Source organism: Bombina bombina, chromosome 5, assembly GCF_027579735.1.
Source record: "Bombina bombina isolate aBomBom1 chromosome 5, aBomBom1.pri, whole genome shotgun sequence".
NCBI lineage: Eukaryota > Metazoa > Chordata > Amphibia > Anura > Bombinatoridae > Bombina > Bombina bombina.
Window position 1 is genome coordinate 551,558,389 of NC_069503.1, and position 24,588 is coordinate 551,582,976.

Genomic DNA, 24,588 nt, shown 5'->3' on the forward strand with positions numbered 1-24,588 from the left:
TTTAAATTAAAAAAATAAAAAAAAATTTATTGTCACATATGTCATTTTACTTGTTGAAATATTCTTCTGTATAATATGCAAATATATTTAAAAATCTATATACGAGTATTGTATTCAATACCAATTTTTTTCCCTTAAGGACCAGGGCTATTTTTACATTTTTTAGGTGTTTGTGTTTAGCTGTAATTTTCCTCTTACTCATGTACTGTACCCACACATATTATATACCGTTTTTCACGCCATTAAATGGACTTTCTAAAGATACCGTTATTTTCATCATATCTTATAATTTACTATAAAAAAATTATAAAATATGATGAAAACATTGGAAAAAAAAACCCATAGTTTTTCTAACTTTGACCCCCAAAATCTGTTACACATCTACAACCACCAAAAAACACCCATGCTAAATAGTTTCTAAATTTTATCTTGCGTTTAGAAATACCCAATGTTTACATGTTCTTTGCTTTTTTGCAAGCTATAGGGCAATAAGTACAAGTAGCACTTTGCTATTTCCAAACCATTATTTTTTTTCAAAATTAGCGATAGTTACATTGGAACATTGATATCTGTCAGGAATCCCTAAATATCCCTGGACATGTAAATATTTTTTATTTTTTTATTGATTTTATAAAATATAACAGAGGAGATAAACCTATTAGTCTTCACAACAAAATAAATACTGATCAATCTTCATAGTGTCTATAAGGAAAACATCAATTACTTACATTCTGAATTTACTAATTGACATCTAAATCCAACCAAAGAACATTTTGTAAGAATAAAATAAAAATACATTTTCTCTTCCTCTTTTATCCATTCAGTGACCAGAAATATAACAATTTAACTGAAGGTTCCTAGTTACACTGCTATGTTCCGCTGTTTATTTTATTTAGACGGGCTGAGGGGTCGGGGGTAGAGAGAGAGAAGGGGGAAAGGGAGAGAGAAAGAAAGAAAAAAAAAATCTCATTATCTGAGAAAGATTTTATGAATAGTGACCATTTTGCAAAAAAGTTACCTACATCTCTATTGTCATGTATATCTGCGTCATGATGTTCCAATATACATTGTTTTTTAATGCAGTTTATGTTCTCTGTTATGCTGGGAACTGCGGCTTCTTTCCATTTTTTGAAGATTAAATATCTAGTAGCTAATATAGCCATAATAATATTTTTTTTTTCCTTAATAGGTCATTTTTCTCCTCCAACCTCAAAGAATACTATATTTGCGCACGAGAGCACCCATGGCTTTATCTTCAACCTTTTATTCAACCAATATTGTAGTTTATGCCAAAGATGTCTAATCTTTGGGCAGCCCCATAGCATATGTTTAAAAATGGCCGATATCAGTGAACATTTTGGACATGTATAAAAATCTGAATTTCCACATTTGAACCCCTTTTCTGGCGTATAGTATGTCATGTGTAATATTTTAGTGTGAGATTCCCTCCATGTGGAAGAGAGAGTGGTTTGCATGACTTCCATAATAGATTTTTGTATATTAGGCGTTTCTAATAGTTCCGGTGTTAGTATTGGCGCCCATTTTGAAAATATTTTTGTTAAAATACTAGGGCCTTTTTGAGAAATAAGACTTTGATAACATGTGGAGATGGAAATATGTCAATTTTTAACTGATACCAACCAATTTACTAATGCCCCCCAGGACCAGTTCCACCCGGATTCATTTATTATTAACTGTCCGGCATAATGCCTGACTGTGGTAGCTCATATTCCCTTCTAAGGGAGTCAAAGGTTTTAATACACCTTGTCTCTATGTCTAGTAATTGAACTATCCTATTCAGGCCTACATTATGCCATCTTTGAAATAGAGCTGATTGTAGGCCTGCGGGAAACGGAGGGTTCCCCTGCATCGGTAAGTATCTAGAGATCTTTGCATCTAATTTCAAGAGGTTGCAGATTTTAGACCAGGCTTTAATGGGTTCATTAAGGACCTGAATTTTTTTATTTCGGGTGGGATTCTCGCACTTTTGATATGAATTAATGCTGTAAGCGAGAATGGAAAGATTATATTAGCTTCTAGCTCATTATCTGCTACATAATCCTTAGAGAAAATCCAATCAGTTACTATCCGTGCCAGAAAGGCATAGTTATATAATTGGAGATCCAGCAAAGCACATCCCCCAAATTCTTTAGGTAGCGATAATTTTTTCAATGAAATTCTATTTTTTTTACCTTGCCATATAAATTTCCTAAAGGTCATATTAAATACCCTAATATCTTTCCATTTCAACATAACTGGAATATTTTGGCATATGTATAATATTTTAGGAAGCAAAATCATTTTATATAGTGCTATACGACCTGATATTGACAAAGGGAGATTTTGCCAGTTCTTCATTATTTCCATTACTTTGTTTAATACTGGGGTTATATTAAGATCATACCAGTCATCTGGGTTGGAAGAGATTATCATACCCAGGTATTTGAATGAATCAGTTACAGTAGTAAAAGGTATATTTTGGAATGAGCGTTTAGTCTGTTTTATCCATAATAATTCGGACTTGGTGGTATTTATCTTATATCCTGAAAACGAGGCAAATTGGCTAATGATAGAAAGTAGCTTTGGAAGATTAAACTGAATGTCTCGCATATATATAAGTATGTTATCAGCATATAGGGCTATATAAAGTTCTTTCTTAGCTATTCTGATACCGTCTAATTGTTGCTGAATATGATTTACCAGTGGTTTAATCGCGATGTCAAAAAGGAGAGGAGAGAGAGGACATCCCTGCCTGGTTCCTCTAGCCAAAGTTATGCCTGTAGAGGTTCTCCCATTAAGTATCAGCCTTGTGTGGGCTGCGTTATACAAATTTTGAATAAATCTGGGGAGCTTGCCTTCAAAGCCAAATTGAGCAAGAGTAAAAAAAAGATGATCAAAGTGAACTGAATCGAAGGCTTTTTCTGCATTGATTGAAATTACCTCCATATCTGGGGTATCCTCTCCCTCCTCCTGCATATGCCTCTTAAGTGTTGTGAAATAAACAATAACTAGGAATAGCTCTCTTATTTTGGCCGAAGAATTTCTTTTTGCCAAGAAACCTGCTTGATTTTTGTGGATGCGATTAGGAAGAAAATTTTGTAATCTATGAGCCAAAATAGAAGTCCTCAATTTGTAATCTGTATTTAGGAGAGCTATTGGTCTATAAGATTCTTTCTGGACTGGATCTTTCCATGCCTTTAGTATAAGAGTAGTATAAGATGCTGCAAAATTGTGAGAGACCGGATTTGCATCGATATACATACTATTAAAAAGAGTAACTAAATATGGGGAAATGGATGAAGAAAGAATATTATAAAACCCGTTAGGTAGGGCATCTGGGCCTGGAGCTTTGTTAAGAGAAAGATCCTGAATCGCTTTATTAACTTCTGCTTCGGTAAAAAGGGATGTTAAGAGATGCCCTTAGTTCAGATGATATTTTTGGGCATATAATGTTACGCCAGAAGTTCTTTCGTTTTAAGGTGTTTGATGACTTTAGAGAATAAAGGGTTTGATAAAGGGTTTGATAAAAATGTTCATAATGTCTTCTGATTTTGAATAAGTCTTACCATCCTTTTTAAGAGCATCTATCAGAGGTGCACCTTTATCTCGCTTGACTAAAATAGTCAAAAGTTTGCCTGCTTTGCTTCCGTATCTAAGCAGTTTAGCTTGAAACTTTAATTCTTGTTGGGTAGTTCTATAGATTAAAAAAGTATCTCTTTCCTTTTTGGCGCATGTATATTTTAGTCCATGCTTCTGGTGTATTATTAAGCAGATAGCTATTGTATGCATTTGATAATGCTTTTAAGATTTGTTGCTCCCTTAACTTATTCTTCCTAGTTCTACTTATACTATATGCTAAGATTTCTCCCCTTAACACCGCCTTTGCAGCCTCCCAAAAAAACGCAGGCCGATTTATATACTGATAATTAAATTTAACGTATTCCGCAAATTTATGTTTCAGGAAATTTTTTAAGTCAAATTCTGAAGCTAAGTATCTAGGAAAATAAAACCGAGAACTAAAACTAAGTTCTTTTGTAGTTATTTCCAGAATAATAATTGGGGCATGATCTGAGATTGTGATTGGGAGAATATTTCGAGAGAATTTCTAATTTATACAATTTTTCGTCAACCAGGAAAAAGTCTATTCTAGAGAGGGTCTTATGCGCCTTAGAGAGGCAATTATATTCTCTGAGATCGGGGTTCTGGAATCTCCAGATATCTTTTATCTTTAAATTTCAAAATAATATAAGAAACATTTTAGATTCCAGATTATCCCTTTTAGTTTTTGTGAGAGAAGAGTTTTGCCTTAGTCTATCTAAAGGGTATTGCGGTGCCATATTAAAATCTCCTCTGATAATCAGAAATCCTTCCGAAATAGAAAGTATCTTTGCCTGCAGCAGTTCCCAGAATACTGGATCGAACACATTTGGCACATATATATTACAGAGTGTATATACTGTTCCAGCAATTTTGATTCAAACTATCAGGAATCTTCCTGCTGGATCTGTTTCTACATGTAAAATTTCATATTTTATCTTTTTCCCAACTAGTATTGCTACCCCTCCCTTGCGTGAAACCAAAGGAGAGGCTATAACTTCTTTGACCCAGAAATTCTTAAGTTTAACCACGTCCTCCAGTTTAAGATGTGTTTCCTGGAGGAATGCAATATCTGTATTTATTTATTTTTTAAAAAGGATATTATTGTCTCTCTTTTGATCGGAGACGTTAGGCCGCCTATATTCCAGGATACCATCTTACAGTTTTTAGACATTTTCGAGGTTTATTAAATCAAAAAGAAAAAAAAGAAAATTTATGCTTACCTGATAAATTTATTTCTTTTTAGACACGATGAGTCCACGGATTTCATCCTTATTTGTGGGATTACGCCTCCTGGCCAGCAGGAGGAGGCAAAGAGCACCACAGCAGAGCTGTATATATAGCTCCTCCCTTCCCTCCCACTCCAGTCATTCGACCAAAGTTAGGAAGAGAAAGGAAAAGCCAAGGTACAGAGGTCTGAAGTTTTAACAAAAAATAATAATAACCTGTCACATAGAACAGGGCGGGCCGTGGACTCATCTTGTCTAAAAAGAAATAAATTTATCAGGTAAGCATAAATTTTCTTTTCTTTTTAAAGACACAAGTCCACGGATTTCATCCTTACTTGTGGGATACAATACCAAAGCTATAGTACACGGATGAAACGGGAGGGACAAGAAAGGGAACCTAAACGGAAGGCACCACTGCTTGAAGAACTTTCCTCCCAAACACAGCCTCAGCCGAGGCAAAAGTATCAAATTTATAAAATTTAGAAAAAGTGTGAAGAGAAGACCAAGTTGAAGCCTTGCAAATCTGTTTAACAGAAGCATCATTTTTGAACGCCCATGAGGAAGCTACAGCCCTAGTGGAATGAGCCGTAATTCGTTCAGGAGGCTGCTGTCCAGCAGTCTCATATGTAAAACGGACGATACTCTTCAACCAAAAAGAAAGAAAGAGAGGGAGCCGTAGCTTTCTGACCCCTACGTTTCCCTGAAAAATTAACAAAGAAAACGATTGTCGAAAATCCTTAGTCGCTTGTAAGTAAAACTTTAAAGCACGGACTACATCTAAATTGTCTAACAGACGTTCCTTCTTAGAAGGAGGATTAGGACACAAAGAAGGAACAACAATCTCCTGATTAATATTCTTGTTTGAAACAACCTTTAGAAAAAAACCAGGGTTTGTACGTAACACCACCTTATCCGAATGGAAAATAAGGTAAGGAGAATCATACTGTAATGCCGAAAGCTCAGATACTCTTCGAGCAGAAGAAATAACAACCAGAAATAAAACTTTCCAAGATAATAACTTAATATCTATGGAATGCATAGGTTCAAACGGAACCCCTTGAAGAACCTTAAGAACTAAATTCAAACTCCAAGGAGGAGCAATAGATCTAAACACAGGCCTGATTCTAGTCAGAGCCTGACAAAAAGATTGCTCATCTGGAACATCTGCCAAACGCTTATGTAACAAAATAGATAAAGCAGAGATCTGTCCCTTTAAGGAACTTGCTTATAACCCCTTCTCCAATCCGTCTTGGAGAAAAAACAAAATCCTGGGAATCCTAACCCTACTCCATGAGTAGCCCTTGGATTCACACCAATAAAGATATTTGTGCCATATCTTATGGTAAATTTTCCTAGTAACAGGCTTACGTGCCTGAATTAAAGTATCTATGACCGAATAAAAAAAACCTTGCTTGGATAAAATTAAGCGTTCAATCTCCAAGCAGTCAGCTGCAGAGAAACTAGAGTCGGGTGATGGAAGGGACCCTGAATGAGAAGGTCCTTCCTCAATGGAAGCATCCACGGTGGCCGAGATGACATGTCCACCAGATCAGCATACCAAATCCTGCGAGGGCACGCAGGGGTAATGAGGATCACCGATGCCCTCTCCTGTTTGATTCGAGCTATCACCCGGGGAAGGAGAGCAAACGGAGGGAATACATATGTTAGGCTGAAAGACAAAGGAACTGCCAAGGCATCTATCAGCTTGGCCTGGGGATCCCTGGACCTGGACCTCGGAAGCTTGGCATTCTGACGAGACGCCATAAAGTCCAATTTCCGGCCGACCCCATCTGAGAATCAGGTTTGAAAATATTTCCGGATGGAGTTCCCACTCTCCCGGATGAAAAGTCTGCCTGCTCAGAAAATCTGCCTCCCAGTTCTCTACCCCTGGGATGTAGATTGCCGACAGATGGCAAGAGTGAGTCTCCGCCCACTGAATTATTTTGGCCACTTCGGTCATCGCTAAGGAACTCCTTGTTCCTCCCTGATGATTGATGTAAGCCACTGTCGTTATGTTGTCCGACTGGAATCTGATGAATTTGGCTAAGGCCAACTGAGGCCAAGCCCGAAGCGCATTGAATATCGCCCTCAACTCTAGGATGTTGATGGGAAGGAGAGTTTCTGCTTGAGTCCATACCTCTTGAGCCCTTAAGGAGTCCCAGACTGCTCCCCATCCTAACAGGCACAGAGTGTCACAATTACCCATGAGGGTCTGCGAAAGCATGTCCCCTGGGATAGATGATCCGGCGACAACCACCATAGAAGAGAGTCCCTCATCTCCTGATCTAGATTTATTCGAGGAGACAAATCTGTATAATCTCCATTCCACTGCCTGAGCATGCTTAGCTGCAGAGGCCTGAGGTGAAAACGTGCAAACGGAACTATGTCCATTGCCGCCACAATCAATCCGATTACCTCCATGCACTGAGCCACTGACGGACGAAGATTGGACGAAGGGCTCGACATGTATCCAGAATCTTTAACTTTCTGACTTCCGTCAGAAAAATCTTCATTGGAATAGAATGGATTAAAGTTCCCAGAAAGGGAACCTTTGTCTGAGGAACTAACGAGCTCTTTTCCCGATTTACCTTCCATCCGTGAGTTCTCAGGAAGGATAGCACAATGTCGGTATGGGACCTTGCTAGCTGAAAGGATGACGCCTGGATTAGAATATCGTCCAGATAAGGCACCACCGCAATGCCCCGCGGTCTTAGAACTGCCAGTAGAGACCCCAGAACCTTTGTGAAAATGCTGGGTGCAGTAGCCAGACCAAAAGGAAGAGCTACAAACTGAAAATATTTGTCTAGAAAGGCAAACCTCAGGAACTTGTGATAATCTCTGTGGATAGGAACATGAAGATATCCATCCTTTAGATCTACCGTTGTCATAAATTGACCCTCCTGGATCAAAGGAAGAATGGTTTGAATAGTTTCCATCTTGAAAGATGGAACTCTGAGAAACTTGTTTAGACTCTTGAGGTCTAAGATAGGTCTGAAAGTGCCCTCTTTTTTGAGAACTACAAACAGATTTGAATAAAATCCCTGCCCCTGAATTGGAACGGGACAGATTACCCCCATGGAGGAGAGGTCTCTTACACAACGTAAGAACGCCTCTCTTTTTATCTGGTCTGCAGATAATTGTGAAAGCAGAAACCTTCCTCTGGGGGAAGAATTTCTGAACTCCAATTTGTATCCCTGAGACACTATTTCTATCGCCCAGGGATCCTGAACATCTCTTATTCAAGCCTGAATGAAGAAGGAAAGTCTGCCCCCTACTAGATACGGTCCCGGATCGGAGGCCAGCCCTTCATGCTGACTTGGGAGCAGCAGCAGGCTTCTTGGATTGTTTACCCTTGTTCCAAGACTGATTGGGTCTCCAGGTAGACTTGGTTTGAGAATAGTTCCCCTCCTGTTTAGAGGAAGAAGGGGGTTACCCTTGAAATTTTGAAAGGAACGAAAATTACTCTGTCGACCTCTCTGCTTGGATTTTTTATCCTGAGGGAGGAGATGACCCTTGCCTCCCGTTATGTCAGAAATAATTTCCTTTAAGTCAGGTCCAAACAGGGTTTTCCCCTTGTAAGGAATAGCCAGAAGTTTAGACTTGGATGACACATCCGCAGACCAAGACTTCAACCATAAGGCCCTGCGTGCTAAGATAGAAAAACCTGAACTCTTAGCTGCCAACTTGGTAATCTGCAGAGAAGCATCCTTAATAAAAGAATTCGCTAATTTAAGAGCTTTAATCCGATCCTGTATCTCCTCCAAAGAAGTCTCAGTTTTAAGAGACTCTTCCAGAGCATCAAACCAGTAAGCAGTCGCACTGGTAACCATAACAATGCAAGCCGCCGGTTGTAAAAGCAACCCCTGGTGAAAATAGATCTTCTTAAGGAGATCCTCCAACTTCTTATCCATAGGGTCTTTAAAAGCACAACTATCCTCAATAGGAATAGTAGTTCGTTTAGCTAAGGTAGAAATAGCACCCTCCACCTTAGGGCCTGTCTGCCAAGAGTTCCTAATAGTGTCAGCTATAGGGTACATCTACTTAAAAACGGGAGAAGGAGAGAAGGGGATGCCTGGTCTCTCCCAATCCTTTTGAATAATTTCTGAAGTTCTCTTGGAAACTGGAAAAACATCAGAATAAGAAATGACTTCTAGGTATCTGTCCAGCTTACTCAACTTCTCTGGAGGAACCTCCCTCAATAATAAACTGAGGTGTTCAAGTTTGAACCTGAAAGAAACCACTTCAGAATCCATCAATGGTAAGGCACTTCCTGAATCAGAAAGTTCACCTTCGGATAGGACCTCCATACCCTCCAATTCAGAGCGGGAGGGTACATCAGAGATCGCCATCAATTTATCAGACACTGCATTAACCATATGATTTTCCTTCCTTCTGTGCTTGCCTTGAAGTATGGGAAAGGCAGATAGCGCATCGGACAGTGTAGAAGACATAACTGCAGCTATGTCCTTTAACGTGACCGCAACTGAAGAAGTACTTGGCACCGCTTGAGCGGGCGTTAAGGGCTGTGACGCTTGGGGAGAAAACTGTGGCATACTCTGCATCTCATCTGTAGACTCCTGAGAATCATTAGTCTTGGGCAACTTTTTATCAAAGAAAATTGTTCTCTATATTGTAAAGCCCTCTCATTCAGACACATGGCACATGTAACATCTTGGATATCTTCTGAATCCATGATAACAAACAGCAAAGAAAAAAACGTGGTCTTGGCTCCTTTAACCTCTTAAGGACATATGACGGAATTTTTTTTCAGTTTGAGCAAACTGAAAGCTGTGTCCTTAAAGGGTTAAATGATTTATACTCTATGGCCCAAGAACTATATGTGTACAAACATTAATGTAAACACCTGTCAATATATCTGAAAAGCAACAGGATACTGTGTCTTTAAGAAATAAACATCTAATAATTTTTCTGCATACTAAAAAAAAAAAAAAAAAAAAAATTAACACCTCTTCGCCTCAACAGCTCTGCTGAGGCGCCTAAATGCCCCCACGGTACACCGACCACTCTAGCAAACACAACTCCTGAACGTGACCGAGAACGCTAAGAACCGCCTGCTTGTCTACCCATGCAGTCCTAGCGTTACACTTGAGCTGCGATAAGAACTCCTGAACGTGTAACACACTGAACTGCGGGACTCCGGATCAGAATACACTGCGCGGCTTCCTGTCACACAATGTGAGGACGCTCAAGTGTGCCAAAGTTAACTCCGCCCATCGTGGGCGTAGCACAAAACTATCCGGTAAAAATAAAGTAAAAATGCCGGTCCTATACACTAACCGTGAAATCATATAGCCCAAAACAAGTACAGCAGTACCCCAGCGTCTTGCCCACAGCACCTATAATCAGCAACTGAAAGGAGGACCCTCTTAAAATAAAGAGTCCATGTCCCCCAAGTCCCAGCATGACTGCTAGCAAAAGTGCCGGTTAGCATGAGCATGTGAAACCTATTATACTGTTTAAAAGGGGAGCCCTCCTAAATAGAGCCCATAGTTCCCACATATAACAAATAAGTGCATAGTCGATTCTGAGATAATATGGCCCAGAAATAAAGACTACACTTACCTCGCTGCTGTGCGACAGCATGAATGTTCCCACAGGATCCAGAGGACTGTTCCCTCCAATAGCCCTGCAGACACAGATAGGGCCTTAGTTAATATCTGCTAAGATCATCATCATCAGAAGGTCAGCAATCAGTATGGGAGACGCAGTGAGAGTTATGTCCCACCAGTTCCCATTGCTTTAAAGCCTCCTGTAGCTCGACTCTAGAGGCTGACAAGGAATACGGCTACACCCTATAATAAAATAGCACTCACTGGTACCATTTTAAAAATAAAAAACTCTTGATTGAAGAATCTAAACTAACACCTCACTTTACCTCTTCCTATCACTAACACAGGCAAAGAGAATGACTGGAGTGGGAGGGAAGGGAGGAGCTATATATACAGCTCTACTGTGGTGCTCTTTGCTTCCTCCTGCTGGCCAGGAGGCGTAATCCCACAAGGATGAACTCCGTGGACTCATTGTGTCTTTAAAAAGAAAAAAGGGATATGAACCCCCCCAGCCCCTCGTACCCCTCCGCTCGTCTGCCAACCGAACCCTGCTCCTTCTGGCCCTATTGCTTCTATGACCATAGGAGACATCCTGTTAGGAAGAAGGAATTGTATACTCGAACCATTTATTATCCTAATAATGACTTCTGAGTGATAAATTTGTTCGCATCCAAGGCTGACTCAAAAAGATATGATTGGTTATCAATTGTTATTTTCAATTTAGCAGGGTATATTAAAGTAGCTTGATGACCATGATTAATCAGTGTAATGCATATTGGAGCCAGCTCCCGTCTCTTAGCTGAGGTCTCTGCCGAGAAGTCTTGAAATAACAATTTTAGCATTACCTAAAAATATAGGTTGATTTTTCCTAAAATATTGGAGAAGAGTGAGTTTGTCCTGATAATTTAAAATTTTGGCAATTATTGGCCTGGGTTTAGAATTCCCCTGCTCAGTTGTGCGCCAACCTAATCTGTGTATTCTCTCAATCACTATTTGTGAATGAGTTGGAGGGATTTGCAAGAGCTGTGGAAGAGTAATTGTTAGAAGTCTATTTAAGTCTTCATATTGTTTCTCCTCGGGAACCCCTATTATTCTAAGATTATTCCTTCTGGTATGATTTTCTATTTCTTCTAGCTTAATCTGTGTTTTTAAAAGTCTTAGACTTATATCTGCTATCTTTGTGTTATGAGTTGTTATTGTGTCCTCTAAATCGGAAATTCTCTGTTCTGCTCCAGCTAGTTTTTAGAGAACTGGCGTACTTCAGTTGTCAAGACCAGCATATCTTGCTTAATCTCATTTTGGAGGGCTTCAAATTTAGGAGTTAAAGCTTCAGTTATATTTAAAACCAAAAATTGGATGTCTATTGGTTCATTCGTCTGTGGGGAATACTATTAGCTTGTGTGATTACCTAAGTTTCCAGGGTGGTCTTGTTTTTTTGTCTCTTTGCCGAGCTGCCATGGCTGAAGGTGGGGTTCTGGACTGTGACGTGAAATATTTGTCCATATATCCGTGTTTCTCAGTACGTGATCTACTAGTGTATTAATTGTGAGATGACCCAAAACCGGGAAGGAAAACAGGGAAGAAAAAAACAATTCCACCGATATGTTGTGAAGGAAAATTATGTGAAAAATTGTGAATTGTGAGGGAGAGAGGGGGAAAAAAAAGGGGGGGTGAGGTGATAGGTAAAAAAATAAAGCAGAGCCCCTCTATTCAGCCCTAGAGTCGGCATGGGTAGAATAACGGTTATTCTGAATGTTATTTCAAATATATATTTCACCCTGAAGATAGAAGAATTCAAAGCTTTGTAATAATTTTTCCTATTTCTATTAGCTACTTGCCTAAACTTCTCCCTTCCCCCTTATCCACCTTATGCTCTACCCCTAAGTAACACTACTAGTTAGTCACTGCCGTTATTTGATGAGTTCTGAGTTTCTCCTCAATAGCCTCTAATGAAAAGATCTAACATTAGCAATGGGGCTACAGAATTTACAATTTAAACATCCTTGTACTATTAAAGTTGAAACAGTTTTCTATGTACTTATAAGTTCTAGCTCTCCACGTCCCACCCTAATTAATTCCAGGGGGTGAGGAGTTAGCTACTTAGACCAAAATGATCACTTATTTTTAAAGGTTTTTTTTGTTTTTGTTTTTTTTTTTAAAAAAAAAACAAACTCAGTAAGAAGGTAATCCTAGCCAGACCAGATGATAAATTTTAATAGCGTAATACTATCTTGCTAATTTTCTTATCACCTTCTGCTGCCTATCTTCCTCTCTCCCTCCTATGATTACTTTCAAAGCTTAGTTAATTTATTCACACTAATTTATTAGTGTTAAATTCAGATATGAATGCCTTGATAAACAGTAAGGGAGGGCTCTAGTTGATACAGTGCTTTTTGGTAATTAGAAGGTCACTAAATGCCGCTGAGCACTACACTTGTTATATGCCCAGCAGTTAAGGGGTTAATTAGGTAGCTTGCAGGGTTAATTTTAGCTTTAGTGTAGAGATCAGCCTCATACCTGACACATCACACCCTCTGATCCCTCACTGACCCCCCTCAAACAGCTCTCTTCCCTCCCCCACCTCACAATTGTCACCGCCATCTTAAGTACTGGCAGAAAGTCTGCCAGTAAAAAAAACATAATTTATGCTTACTTGATAAATTTATTTATTTCCTGATATGGTGAGTCCATGGAAACTAGATCCGTTCCTGGATCGGGGGCCAACCCTTCATGCTGACTTGGAGTCAGCCGCAGGTTTCTTAGACTGTTTCCCCTTGTTCCAAAACTGACCAGACTTCCAGAAAGACTTGGATAGTTCCTGCTTGGAAGAGGAAGCGGAGGGTTTACCTCTAAAGTTACGAAAGGAACGAAAATTACTCTGACGCCCTTTCTGCTTATTCTTCTTATCCTGAGGAAGAAAAGTTCCCTTTCCTCCTGTGATATCTGAAATAATTTCAGCCAAACAAGGTTTTACCCTTGTAGGGAATAGCTAATAACTTTGATTTAGAAGAAACATCCGCAGACCAGGATTTTAACCAAAGGGCTCTGCAAGCTAGGACCGCAAAACCAGACATTTATGCTCCTAGTTTAATGACCTGTAAGGAAGCATCCGTAATAAAGAAATTGGCTGATTTAAGAGCCTTAATCCTGTCCTGGATCTCCTCAGGAGGGAGTATCAAACCAGTAAGCTGCAGAGCTGTTAACAGTAGTAGTCCTGGATCTCCTCAAGAGGAGAATCAAACCAGTAAGCTGCAGAGCTGGTAACAGTAGCAATACACAACGCAGGCTGCCATTTAAGACCTTGGTGAACATACATTTTCTTTAATAATGCCTCCAATTTCTTATCCATTGGATCCTTAAAGGAACAACTATCCTCTATGGGAATAGTGGTCCTCTTGTCCAAGGTGGAAATAGCTCCTTCCACCTTAGGAACCGTTTGCCACAAATCTTTAATAGAGTCAGCTATAGGAAACATTTCATTAAAAATAGGAGATGGCGAAAAAGGAATACCAGGTCTCTCCCACTCCCGTGCAATAATCTCGGAAGCACGGTCTGGAACAGGATATACCTCCACCGCAGAGGGAACATCAAAATACTAGTTCAGCTTACTAGACTTCTTAGGGTTAACAAGGATAGTAGTATCGGAGTCATCCAAGGTAGCCAAAATTAACAAGCGAGGTGTTCCAGCTTAAATCTGAAGGACACAACTTCAGCATCAGCAGAAGGAATTATACTGCCTGAATCCGAGATTTCACCCTCAGATGCACCCGAAGAATCTTCATCCTCAGACTTCTGAGAGGAAATAGTTTGATTAACCACTTCAGGATGAAAATCCTTAGTTACTGTTTCTTTAAATTTCTTTTTGCATTTTCCCTGCAGCATAGGAAAAGCAGACAGAGCCTCAGTTACCGCAGAGGATACCTGGGCAGCAATATCTTGCAAAGTAACCCCAGACGGAGCATGAGAGGAAACGCATGGCACTGCATGTGCAGATGAACAGGATTGGGACGCTTGAGGAGACAGCTGCGGCACATCTGAAACAGGAGGCTCCTGAACAGCATCCGCCTTAGCTAATGATGGCTCAGGGTGAAAAAGTCTATTTCTATAAGCTAAAGTTCTTTCAATACATGAAGAACAAAATGGTACTGGGGGTTCCACCTGGGCATCAAAACATAGGCTACAGGTAAACATCCTGCACAGCCTCTTGATCCTTAATACAAAAAAAGAAGCAAATTAAAAATAATCAAACTTTTTTTTTTTTAATCTTTTAACATAGGATATAATACAGAACAAAAAAACGTTCATAAAAAAAAAAATGTTACTTTTAAATTTATCAAATCAAGAAAAACATACTCCAGGCAACACTCTACACCTCAGCAGAATTACTGAGGTGCCCTAACTGTCCTGCAACCCACAGCAAACTGAGGAAAAAGACGATCCCGTTTACAATACGGATTCCAGAGAAGCAAAAACAGCAAGAAGCCATCTGAAATATGTGCACCTTATTCTACAGGAAGTGAAGAAAAGCACAAAAAAAAAAAAAAAATATCGTACCCCCCTCCCGGAATCCCTTTCCAAATTTTTTTTCCCTTTCCCCGCTTCCTTCGGCACTTTACAATTGATGACTGTGCGCGCACATGTGCTCCCGAGCCCCGCCCCCTGCCTCCTTGCACGCTCACGTCCGACACTGTAACGATAAGGAATGCGCACCTGCGATGGGCCGCCCACCCGCCTCCCAGATATGGCTCCCACCCACCCACCAATGATCGGCACCACAGAGTAGCCCTATCTGCATCGGTAACTCTGCAAATCTATTTCTGCAGTGTCCCACTCGTGGGGCATGCAGAAATAGTGCAATCTCGCAATTTTTTGTGAGATTGCGGCAGAGAGAAGTCCAGGACTGCAGCAATGTCGCTGGTCCTTAAGGGCATAACGACCAGCTTCGCACAGGGTACGACGCTGGTCGTTAAGGGGTTAAACATCAGATTTTACAACTTTTATGGGAATGCATCCTGTATTAACAGATTTATTCCATAGATGGCAGTGGCTTGTAACTTTGTAAAGTTTTCCAGTTTACTGCACCTTCTTATAAAAATGTAATGATTAGGCATGTGTTGTGAAAACAGAAAAGTAAGCAGTAAATTGTTAATGTGATTGTAATCCAAGTCTCTATCTGAAGCAAGGTTACTATGAGAAATTATTAAACATTTTACTTGCAGTACTGTACACATTTCCAAAATAGATTCAGAAATCCAAATGACAGGCCAAAAAGATTGTTTACGGACATTCTTCAGATAGACCTACACAAAAGCATTCCTTCCTAGTTATGAATAATGAAACAACTTATACTCAGAGGAAGTACAGTTCCAAGGATCTTGAAGAAGCAGCATGGATTGGCAGGTAAATCTGCATTTAACCTGGGGGTTCTAACATTTCCACACAGAGATTTCTCACTGCCTGGTTGAACTCCTGTCATGGCACTTTTGAAGGGAAAATGATTAAAGAACCCCGATCAAACTACATGAAGACATGATCACTTCAAAGATTTACCTACTGGAGGCAAGACATAACAGAAAGTGTCCGGGGGAATTGAGGGAGAAGGAGTGAAGAAAGGCTCTGGAATGTAGAGGTGTTTTGCTTCCTCCTGGTGGACAGGAAATATATACACCACATGAATCATGGACTCTCATCATAATATTAAAAAAATATATATATATTTGTTTTTTTATTATTTATTTTTTTCTTTTCATATTGTGGCGTTTTCCTATATTATGGAATTTCTGCAAACAAAAGTTACGTTCTAAAACTAATGTTTGGTCTGCTGAAAAATTGCAATGAAACCATAATTTCTAAAAACAGCTCTAAAATAAAATGACTCAGCCTTGGGAGCGTTAATAGACATAACAGTCTTTCACGTTTTGACTTTCTCAGGATTCCCTAGCACACGAGGATGGTGAACCAAATATCAAAATAAATGCAGTAATGACATTAACTTTAGTATAACTTGACAAAAATGTTACTTACGTGTAAATTGCATCTAATCCTGCCATCCTCATTTTCAGCAAGCGATCCTTCCAGTAAAAACGTGGAACTCGGGAATAATGAATGCTGCCTGAAATATAGCGAAATGGCACCCCATTTTTCCGAAAGCAATTTTGCTCATAGTCTATCTCAAATGTTCTTGCCGCAGCTTCCTGAAAAATGAGGGGAAAAGAGGAATGGTTTAAAACTTGACAATAATAAGGACACAGAAGATAGTTTAGTACAGAATTCTTCAAACTTTTTTCCCCAAGACCCAGTGCAATGATGCCACATACCTTTGCAGCCCTATTTTTATGCTTGGTCTGAAATTTTCTGAAGTAATATACAATCTAGCTGCATTTTTTGGCAAATTGACTTAAATGTGTGTATACATTAGTCCTGATTGTAGTAAAACTTCAAAGATTTTAAAAGGTAATAACACACACACACAAACTCTCACACACACACTCTCACACAACACACAAGCCACGACCCAGTAAACATGGTGTTGCGACCCAGTAATGGGTCCCGACCTATGACCTTTGTATTATGCATATTTACTAATTCACCAACAGAGTACTTCCAAAATGCTAAACATATGTTCATCAGTAGCATGATGTAAATTCAAGTCAGTAATACAGTAAAGGTTTTTTATTGAAATATATTTCAGGTTCCTGCAGTTTACGTAAGACTAAAGACAATTATTTGGATACGATTACAAACCATATTATAGAAACAGTTTTAACACAGAATATCATGTTTAAACTAGAGGGATTTAGAGTAAAAAATAAAATATCTAATTAAAAAAAAATAATAAATATTGGTTCCTCTATCAAAGGCCACAAATTGCATAAAATGTAACCTCAAATATCCATAAATCAACATATAACAATGCAGTTACTTTTTAACTTTTACTAAGGCAATATTCTTTATGTAATTCCAACATCTAACACATTTGAAAGTTACTTTATAAAACTGTTATTTAAATGAAATCATTTTTTTATTACCCACATTCCCACACCCAAAACATCAGGGAAAATACAGACATTTGATCTTGTGAGTGCATCTAACAGTAGAAAATAATCAGTGAATAGGAAAAAGAGATGTCCCACTGGGTTACTTCATGTAACGAGGGAGACCTCTAGCTGTAGAGGCCCCTCATAGTCCACGTATATGATTTTCCAGATGTTTGTCAGAGAGTAATCACCTTTCAGTGACCATAAAATTAAGCCATAGCACTCTCTATCGACTCTCTCAATCCTCTTGTGGGAAAGGATTAGTTTTAATTTGTAGTCCCCTGAACAGTTTCATTGTCCATTCGTCGGTACAACATTTTCAATAGGAGACTTTCAAGTATGGGGGGTAAAAAAAAAAGTGTCTAACTTTAACCAATCTCAGTAACAGTCCTTGTAAGAACTAACAGTAACCAAACTGAGAATAACCAAAAATACAAAACAAATTTTAAGACAATATGAAAAAAATAACAAATAACAATAATTGCACAAAATAAATATAGAGATTGATAGCTCAGCATTGTACTCAATATCTCCATGTTCATAGCTGGGAACCACTTCTCGAATTTTCCAACTAAATTGTCTAACTGGGAATGTCTACCGCTTTTCTACCTCTAAAGCCTCCCATTAGAGCATTCTTATTCTGCCTCGATTCAGATTTCCTCACCTGCACTGTGGGCCAATTTGTTATTATCTTCTAGTATCCAATAAAACCATATTTTTTGGAATTTGGATTCTGTGCCCTGTATGAATGCTGCTGATTCATACATCCTATAAACTAGTTGGATTCTAGTCAAAACCTCTGACCAGGAAGGAATTTCTGTTTTCCAGTACTTAGCTATAACTGTTCTCGTGGTGGTACACAGATTTCTAATAAAGGTGTTAATATCTTTGTGCAGCCTAGGAACACCTTCGTGTAGTAGTGCTTGAGCAGGGGTGAGACGGATCTGCTCGCCTAGAACCTTCCCTAGTAGCAAAGATAATTCTCGCCATATCTTTTTGACCTTAGGGCATTCCCACCACATATGCAGATAGGATCCTACAACTTTGCAGCCCCTATAGCAAAAGTTAGAGCTCTCCTTCCCCATATGGGCTGTCTTTACTGGGGTCAAATACCATCTAAAGGATGTTTTTATAACATTTTCCCTCAAGTCAGCACTAATAAGGCCTTTACTAGCTTGGTACAGTATCTCATCCCATTTGTCTAACTCAATTTCTTTGCCTATATCTGTTTCCCATTTTAGCATTAGTGTATGGAAGTATATAGTCTAGAGATTGCTTTTTTAGGCCTAGTCGCCGCTATGCATAGTTGCTCAAGAAAAGTTTGTCGGTTATGTGTCAGGTGTTTAGCTGTGTGTGTGTACGTACAGCTGAAGTTACCTGGAGATATAGGAACCAGTGCAGTGGAAGAGGGTCCAGTTTCTGTTGTAATTGAGTGAAGGTCAACAGTGTGCCCTGTGAGTAGAGGTCCGCTACCCTATACAACCCTTTGTTTTCCCATTTTTGAATCTGTTTTTTAAAATCTTCACTAATTATGTATTTTAGGGGCATTATTTTTGAGTATGAAAAAATCATTTTCCCTGATTGCTTCAATGAAGGCCATTGCTGTCTGGTGATTAATGTGGTTTTGTTCTTATACATATCGTGTCCAATAAATAAGTCATTGCACCAGAGAATACCGTCCGGAGTCTCCTGTCCTGCCATCTCCGCCTCTAAGGCAGGCCAGAGGATATCTACTTGTTGTCTACTAATTGTCGAGTCTTGTGCCAATCTTGCGGCCTTGTAATAGTCGAGTAAATTGGGGGCACCCACCCCACCCAACTGTCTGTGTTTATTTAGAATATGGTGTGGGATTCTCGGATGTTTATTGTCTCGTAAGAACCTATTTATATCTCTCTGTAGATTAGCTATATCTGCGACATTAATCTTAATTGGAAGCACTCTAAACAAGTATAGTATCCTTGGTAGGATCGTCATCTTGATAGCGGAGAGCCTCCCATACCAAGAAAAACCCATTTTTTTCCATTTCCCTAGGTCAGATCTAATTGTTTTGAACATAGGAATATAGTTTCTTTCATATAATTTTGAGGAGTGTGACCTCAGTTTTATACCTAGATATTGTAGTCCTTATGGTACCCATCTAAAGTCAAAGTTCGCCTCTATCAGTTTAATAGTGTGCTTTGGGATAGAAATGGGAAGTGCCTCACACTTATCTGCGTTGATTTTATAGCCTGAAATCTGAGAAAATAAATGTATTGCTTGGTACACATAAGGCAGCGTGTGTAGTGGCTTTGAGATGGTAAGTAATACGTCATCCGCAAATAGGGTGATCTTGTGGTGCAATTTTCCAATCTCTAGACCAACTATATCAGTAGAGTTGCGTATATAAGCGGCTAGTGGTTCTATGCATATTGCAAAGATTAGGGGGGAAAGAGGGCAGCCTTGTCTCGTACCATTTAGAATAGATATGTTTCCAGATTGGTGTCCTATTGCTCTGACATAAGCTGTGGGTGACGAGTGTAAACCTATAATGGCCTTCAAAAAATTACCTTCAAATCCCAATTTTGAGAGAAGTGTTAGCATATATTTCCAATCAACCTTATCAAATGCCTTCTCCGCGTCCAGTGATAGGACCAGAGAAGGCACTTTTCGGTCATGTAGGAGATCTATCACAGATATCATCTTTCTAATGTTGTCTGGAGCCTCCCTATCCTTAATAAATCCTACCTGGTCTGGGTGAATGATATGGGGTAAGATATGTTTCAGTCTGTTGGCCAGGATTTTTGGGACTATCTTGATGTCCTGATTAATAAGGGATATAGGCCTATAACTACTGCAGTGGGTATTTTTCCACCATCCATTATATGGTTCGCAAACACCACTAAGTGGGGAACCAGAGCTTCACGAAATGCCTTATAGTATTCCCCAGGGAATCCATCAGGTCCTGGGGCTTTACCAGGCTTAAGATCCTTTATAGCTGATATCACCTCAGCCCTCGTAATCTTGGCATTTAGGGCAGCCCTATCTTCATCATCTATCGGTGTCATTTTAGCTTTTTGCAAAAAGGAGTCAAAAACTTCCTTTGTCGCAGAGTTATGGTGCACCTTTGTGCCATCATATAACCTACTATAGAATTGGGAGAATGCGTCAACAATTTTCTGAGGGTGCGTGGTTATGTGACCAGTTGGTGTTTGAATATTTGGTATAGAGAGAGAATGGCATTCATCTCTGATCTTCTTTGCAAGGTATTTGTCAGGCTTATTGGCAAAGACAAAGTAGTTTGCTTTCAATCTATGTGCAGCTTTTACAGATTGCTCATTTAATATGGATTGTAGAGTTTGTCTCTTGCCAATCAGCTCGGTCAGCGTGGTCTTAGAACCATTCAGTTTGTGTAACTTTTCCAGAGAGGTAATTTCGGTATTTAATTGTGTAATGAGAGCCTCTTTCTTCTTTTTATATAGTACTTTCTCTTTTATTAGTATACCCCTAACCACTGCCTTATGTGCTGCCCAAGGTGCAATATAGGGTCCTCTGTAGAGTTTACATTGATCTGCCAATATTCTTTTAAGTTATTTAGGATTCTGCCTTTAATAAGTGGGTCTTTGGTACAGAATGGGTCGTATGTCCATGTCTTTGATCTTTTTGGATCTGAAAGATCACCTAAAGTGAGCAGTGTCAGGGAGTGGTCAGACCACACACATGGATGGATATCTATAGAATGTACTACTGGTTGTAGAATCTGGCTAGTGAACACATAGTCAATCTTTGAGTAGCTGTCATGGGCCGATGAATAATAAGTGGTGCTCCCATCCCCCCCATTCAATTGTTTCCAGGTATCTTGTAGTGTGTGTTGATCTAATATCTCCCAGATGTTTCTGGCCATTACTCTTTGTCTTTGTTTCTTCCTAGACTGTTGAGTGAGTGTTTGTTTAGTCAGTGCCTGGAGGTCAATGTTAAAATCCCCTGCCAATATTATTCTCAGTCTAGACCAACCCGTTAACAAATTGGAGAGAGTGTTAAAAAATTTATCTTGTTGTTCATTGGGGGCATATATATTACATAGGAGTATCTCAACATTCCTTATTTGTCCAAATACCAAAAGGTATCTACCCTCTTTATCTGATATGGTCTCTTTGTGAATAAATGGTAATGTGGAATGTATTAAGATGGAGACACCTCTTTTTTTTTAATCTAACACAGAGTGAAATTGCATAGAATAACCTCTTGCCCAATATTTGGGAATAGTATCTTTCAAAAAATGAGTCTCCTGAAGGTAGATAATATTAGCTTTCAGCCTTCTGTAATTTGACATAGCTGTCCTTCTCTTGATATCTGTATTTAATCCTCTCGCATTGTGCGAGATCAAAACTATCTTAGGCAATGACATTTCACTAGGTGAAATAATTCTGCATTCTATTTCTACTCTTGGTAGCAGGGGTCCCGGACACCATATCTACCTCTATACACAGTGGCCAACTATTGTTTCCTGCAGAAATAAGTGAGTTATTCTCCTCTCTCTGTACCAATAAACCCGGCTGCCTTTCTAGAACCCAACCTTCCTGTAATAGACCCTCCCTTGATGAACCTATACTAATCGTACAATGTTTCGTGCATTTAGATAGTAAAAACATAAAACAAAACAGTAACAATAACAATTGACATTGAGTAAACTTTTGAATACACATGTATCAGAAACTAACACACGTTAAATGCACTATGCAGCCTCAACATGAGGTGCCAGTTTAACACAGCTTCATATGAGTGAAGAACCTAAATCAGACCCTTAGGTCTAGTACCTGTGTGACCTCGCGGTCATCGTTAGTGTCCTCGGGGTATAGGTACCCCAATGGTTGTATCTGGAAGTAAATATAGCTCAAGTCTTGGTTTTCTTCTTAGTTACTGACCTCCACTTTTCTCTTTGGGGTTTCCCTCTGGATGAAGATGTTGTAGAAGAGGGATGCAATGTTTCTGCTGCTGTAATCTCAGGTGGTTCCAGATCCAGAAATTTGCAGATCTCTGGAATCTCCCCAGTGGTTTTGATGGTAGCTATTCTGCCATTGCGGATCACCTGGAGAGCAAAGGGAAAACCCCATCGATATTGTATATTGTTCTTTCTTAGGAGGAGAGTAAGAGGTTTCAGGGCATATCTTCTTTGTAGGGTTTTAACACAGAGGTCTTGAAAAAAATTGGATTATGTTGCCTTGGAACTTAAACGTGGGGTTCTGTCTGACGGCTAATAAGATTTTTTCTCTGTCAGGAAACCTGAGGAGCTTGATGATGACATCTCTCGGTGGTTGGTCTGGCTTGGGTTTAGCCCTAAGGGCTCTATGAGCTCTTTCAATTGGATATTCAGCATCTATTGGACTTCCAAGAATAGCATGAAATAGCTGTTGGAGATAGTTGTGAAGGTCCTCTGCTCCCACAGTCTCAGGGATTCCCTTAAGCCTAATATTAGAGCGCCGGCTCCTATTCTCCAAGTCTTCAATTTTTTCTTCTAATTCCAAAATGGTTTGGGATTGAGAGGTAAGGGACTGCGAGACTGTCGCCACTTCTTCTCCCATTTCTTCTGTGGCCGATTCTAATGAATCTACTCGGGTCCCCAGTTCCAGAATCTCGGTTTTAATTTCTGTGAGGCTGTTAGTAACTGTGGTTTGAAAGCTGTCAATTTTCCCCCACAATTTTTCAAAGTTAGAGGTTATACCTTGCTTAGACACCAGGGCTCGCAGGTCTGCTTTAGTTACAGGAGTTAGATCCTCAGCACTCTCCTCAATTTCAGATTCCATATCCTCCTCAGTGTCTGCCATGATGTGTTCTTGAGATTTAGGAGTTCTAGACGATTTAAAAAAGGTGTCTACGGATAAGGATTTCATCCCCTTGTCTCCTTTGGAACCTTTTCTCGTAGCCATGATAATTGTAGTGACAGTTTAATTATGTTATCTTGATCTTGTGATAGTACTTAGTTTACTTGACAGTGTATTCTCAGGCTTCTACACCCCCTATCCAAGAAACATTTCTTGCTGTTAAGACCTCTGTTAGATTTTCATGTATCTCTCATCCCCTCCACTAGCACTGCAATTCTCTTCACTCAATTGTAATATTCATTATTTTTCAGCACATTATCTTTCTCCTCTTTTGATACATATATGTGTGTTTATCATGAAAGACAGTGCTGAACAAAAGATCTGTGTATTGCTGCGAGAATAATGGCAAGGTGTAAGCTATATTGTGGCATCCATGTTAGACTGCACAGGCAGTATTTTTTTGAACCCCTAGATCATTCTAAGTGTCTGCCTTTTTATGCTTGCTGAGTCCCCACGGGCAATGTCTAGGGTAATAAATGCAGATTAATTAGGCCCTCTCCTACCCCGGGGAATGTGTCCTCACTGGACGAAGTCGGGCAGGGGAATTAGGATATGACCTGCTGGCACTCTATCCAGCAGGAAATGGTGGGGAGAGAGAGCCCTACAATCTCAATCTGATGTTGCACTTTCTTGTCCCCTTCTCCCTTTCTCAATCTGTGTGGGTTAAATTGGCTGCGTGGATGTGAGCCTGACAGTCACTATTCAAGTTACTGGAGAGTGGGAGGTGAACTGGGGAGAGACTCACTCGCTCACTTCTTAGTTTTTTATTTTTGCGAGAGCAGTGATCTCCGGTCAGGCAGTGAGGAGGGATCTGTGATGTCTGCGTGACAGGGCCTGAAAATGGCGGATCTTCGCGCCAAGAAAAAAAAGAAACAGTCTCTTTGAAACTCCCTGATGGTGTGACGAGGAAGTGAAATGAGCACGTCACTAGGCACACATATGTAGAGTTATTTGTTAAGGATTACTGTAATATCCCCTTTATGTGATAAATCAAATGGGAAGTGGATTATGGCAGGTGGGGCTCCACTAGAGTTCTACTGGGTCCTTATAGTCAGACACTGAAATAATGGTGATATGATTAGAGTCCAGTACCATAGTATGAGGTTAGTGAAGCTCAACTTGTTGTAAAACACAGTGATATCCTTAGTGTCAATCTCTGAACCCTGTAGGATCTGTGTTAATATTTACAGATATATTTAGGTTCCCTCATTTATAAAGTTGCTGGCCCAAGTTGATTATAACGTTATCTCCTTTGACTAATAACTGCCTAGGGCATTATAGTTAGGATGTAGTATAT

The 24,588-nt window shown here is 39.6% G+C and overlaps 1 protein-coding gene across 1 annotated transcript in view; it reads right to left on the bottom strand.

The window, feature by feature from the left end:
- The window catches only part of GLB1 (galactosidase beta 1), an 821,644-nt gene that overhangs the window by 756,374 nt on the left and 40,682 nt on the right, over nucleotides 1-24,588 (bottom strand). Inside the window, exon 2 of the mRNA XM_053714505.1 lies at nucleotides 16,421-16,590. Within this exon, the coding sequence (XP_053570480.1) occupies nucleotides 16,421-16,590 (170 nt within the window). The remainder of the gene's footprint in view (nucleotides 1-16,420; nucleotides 16,591-24,588) is intronic.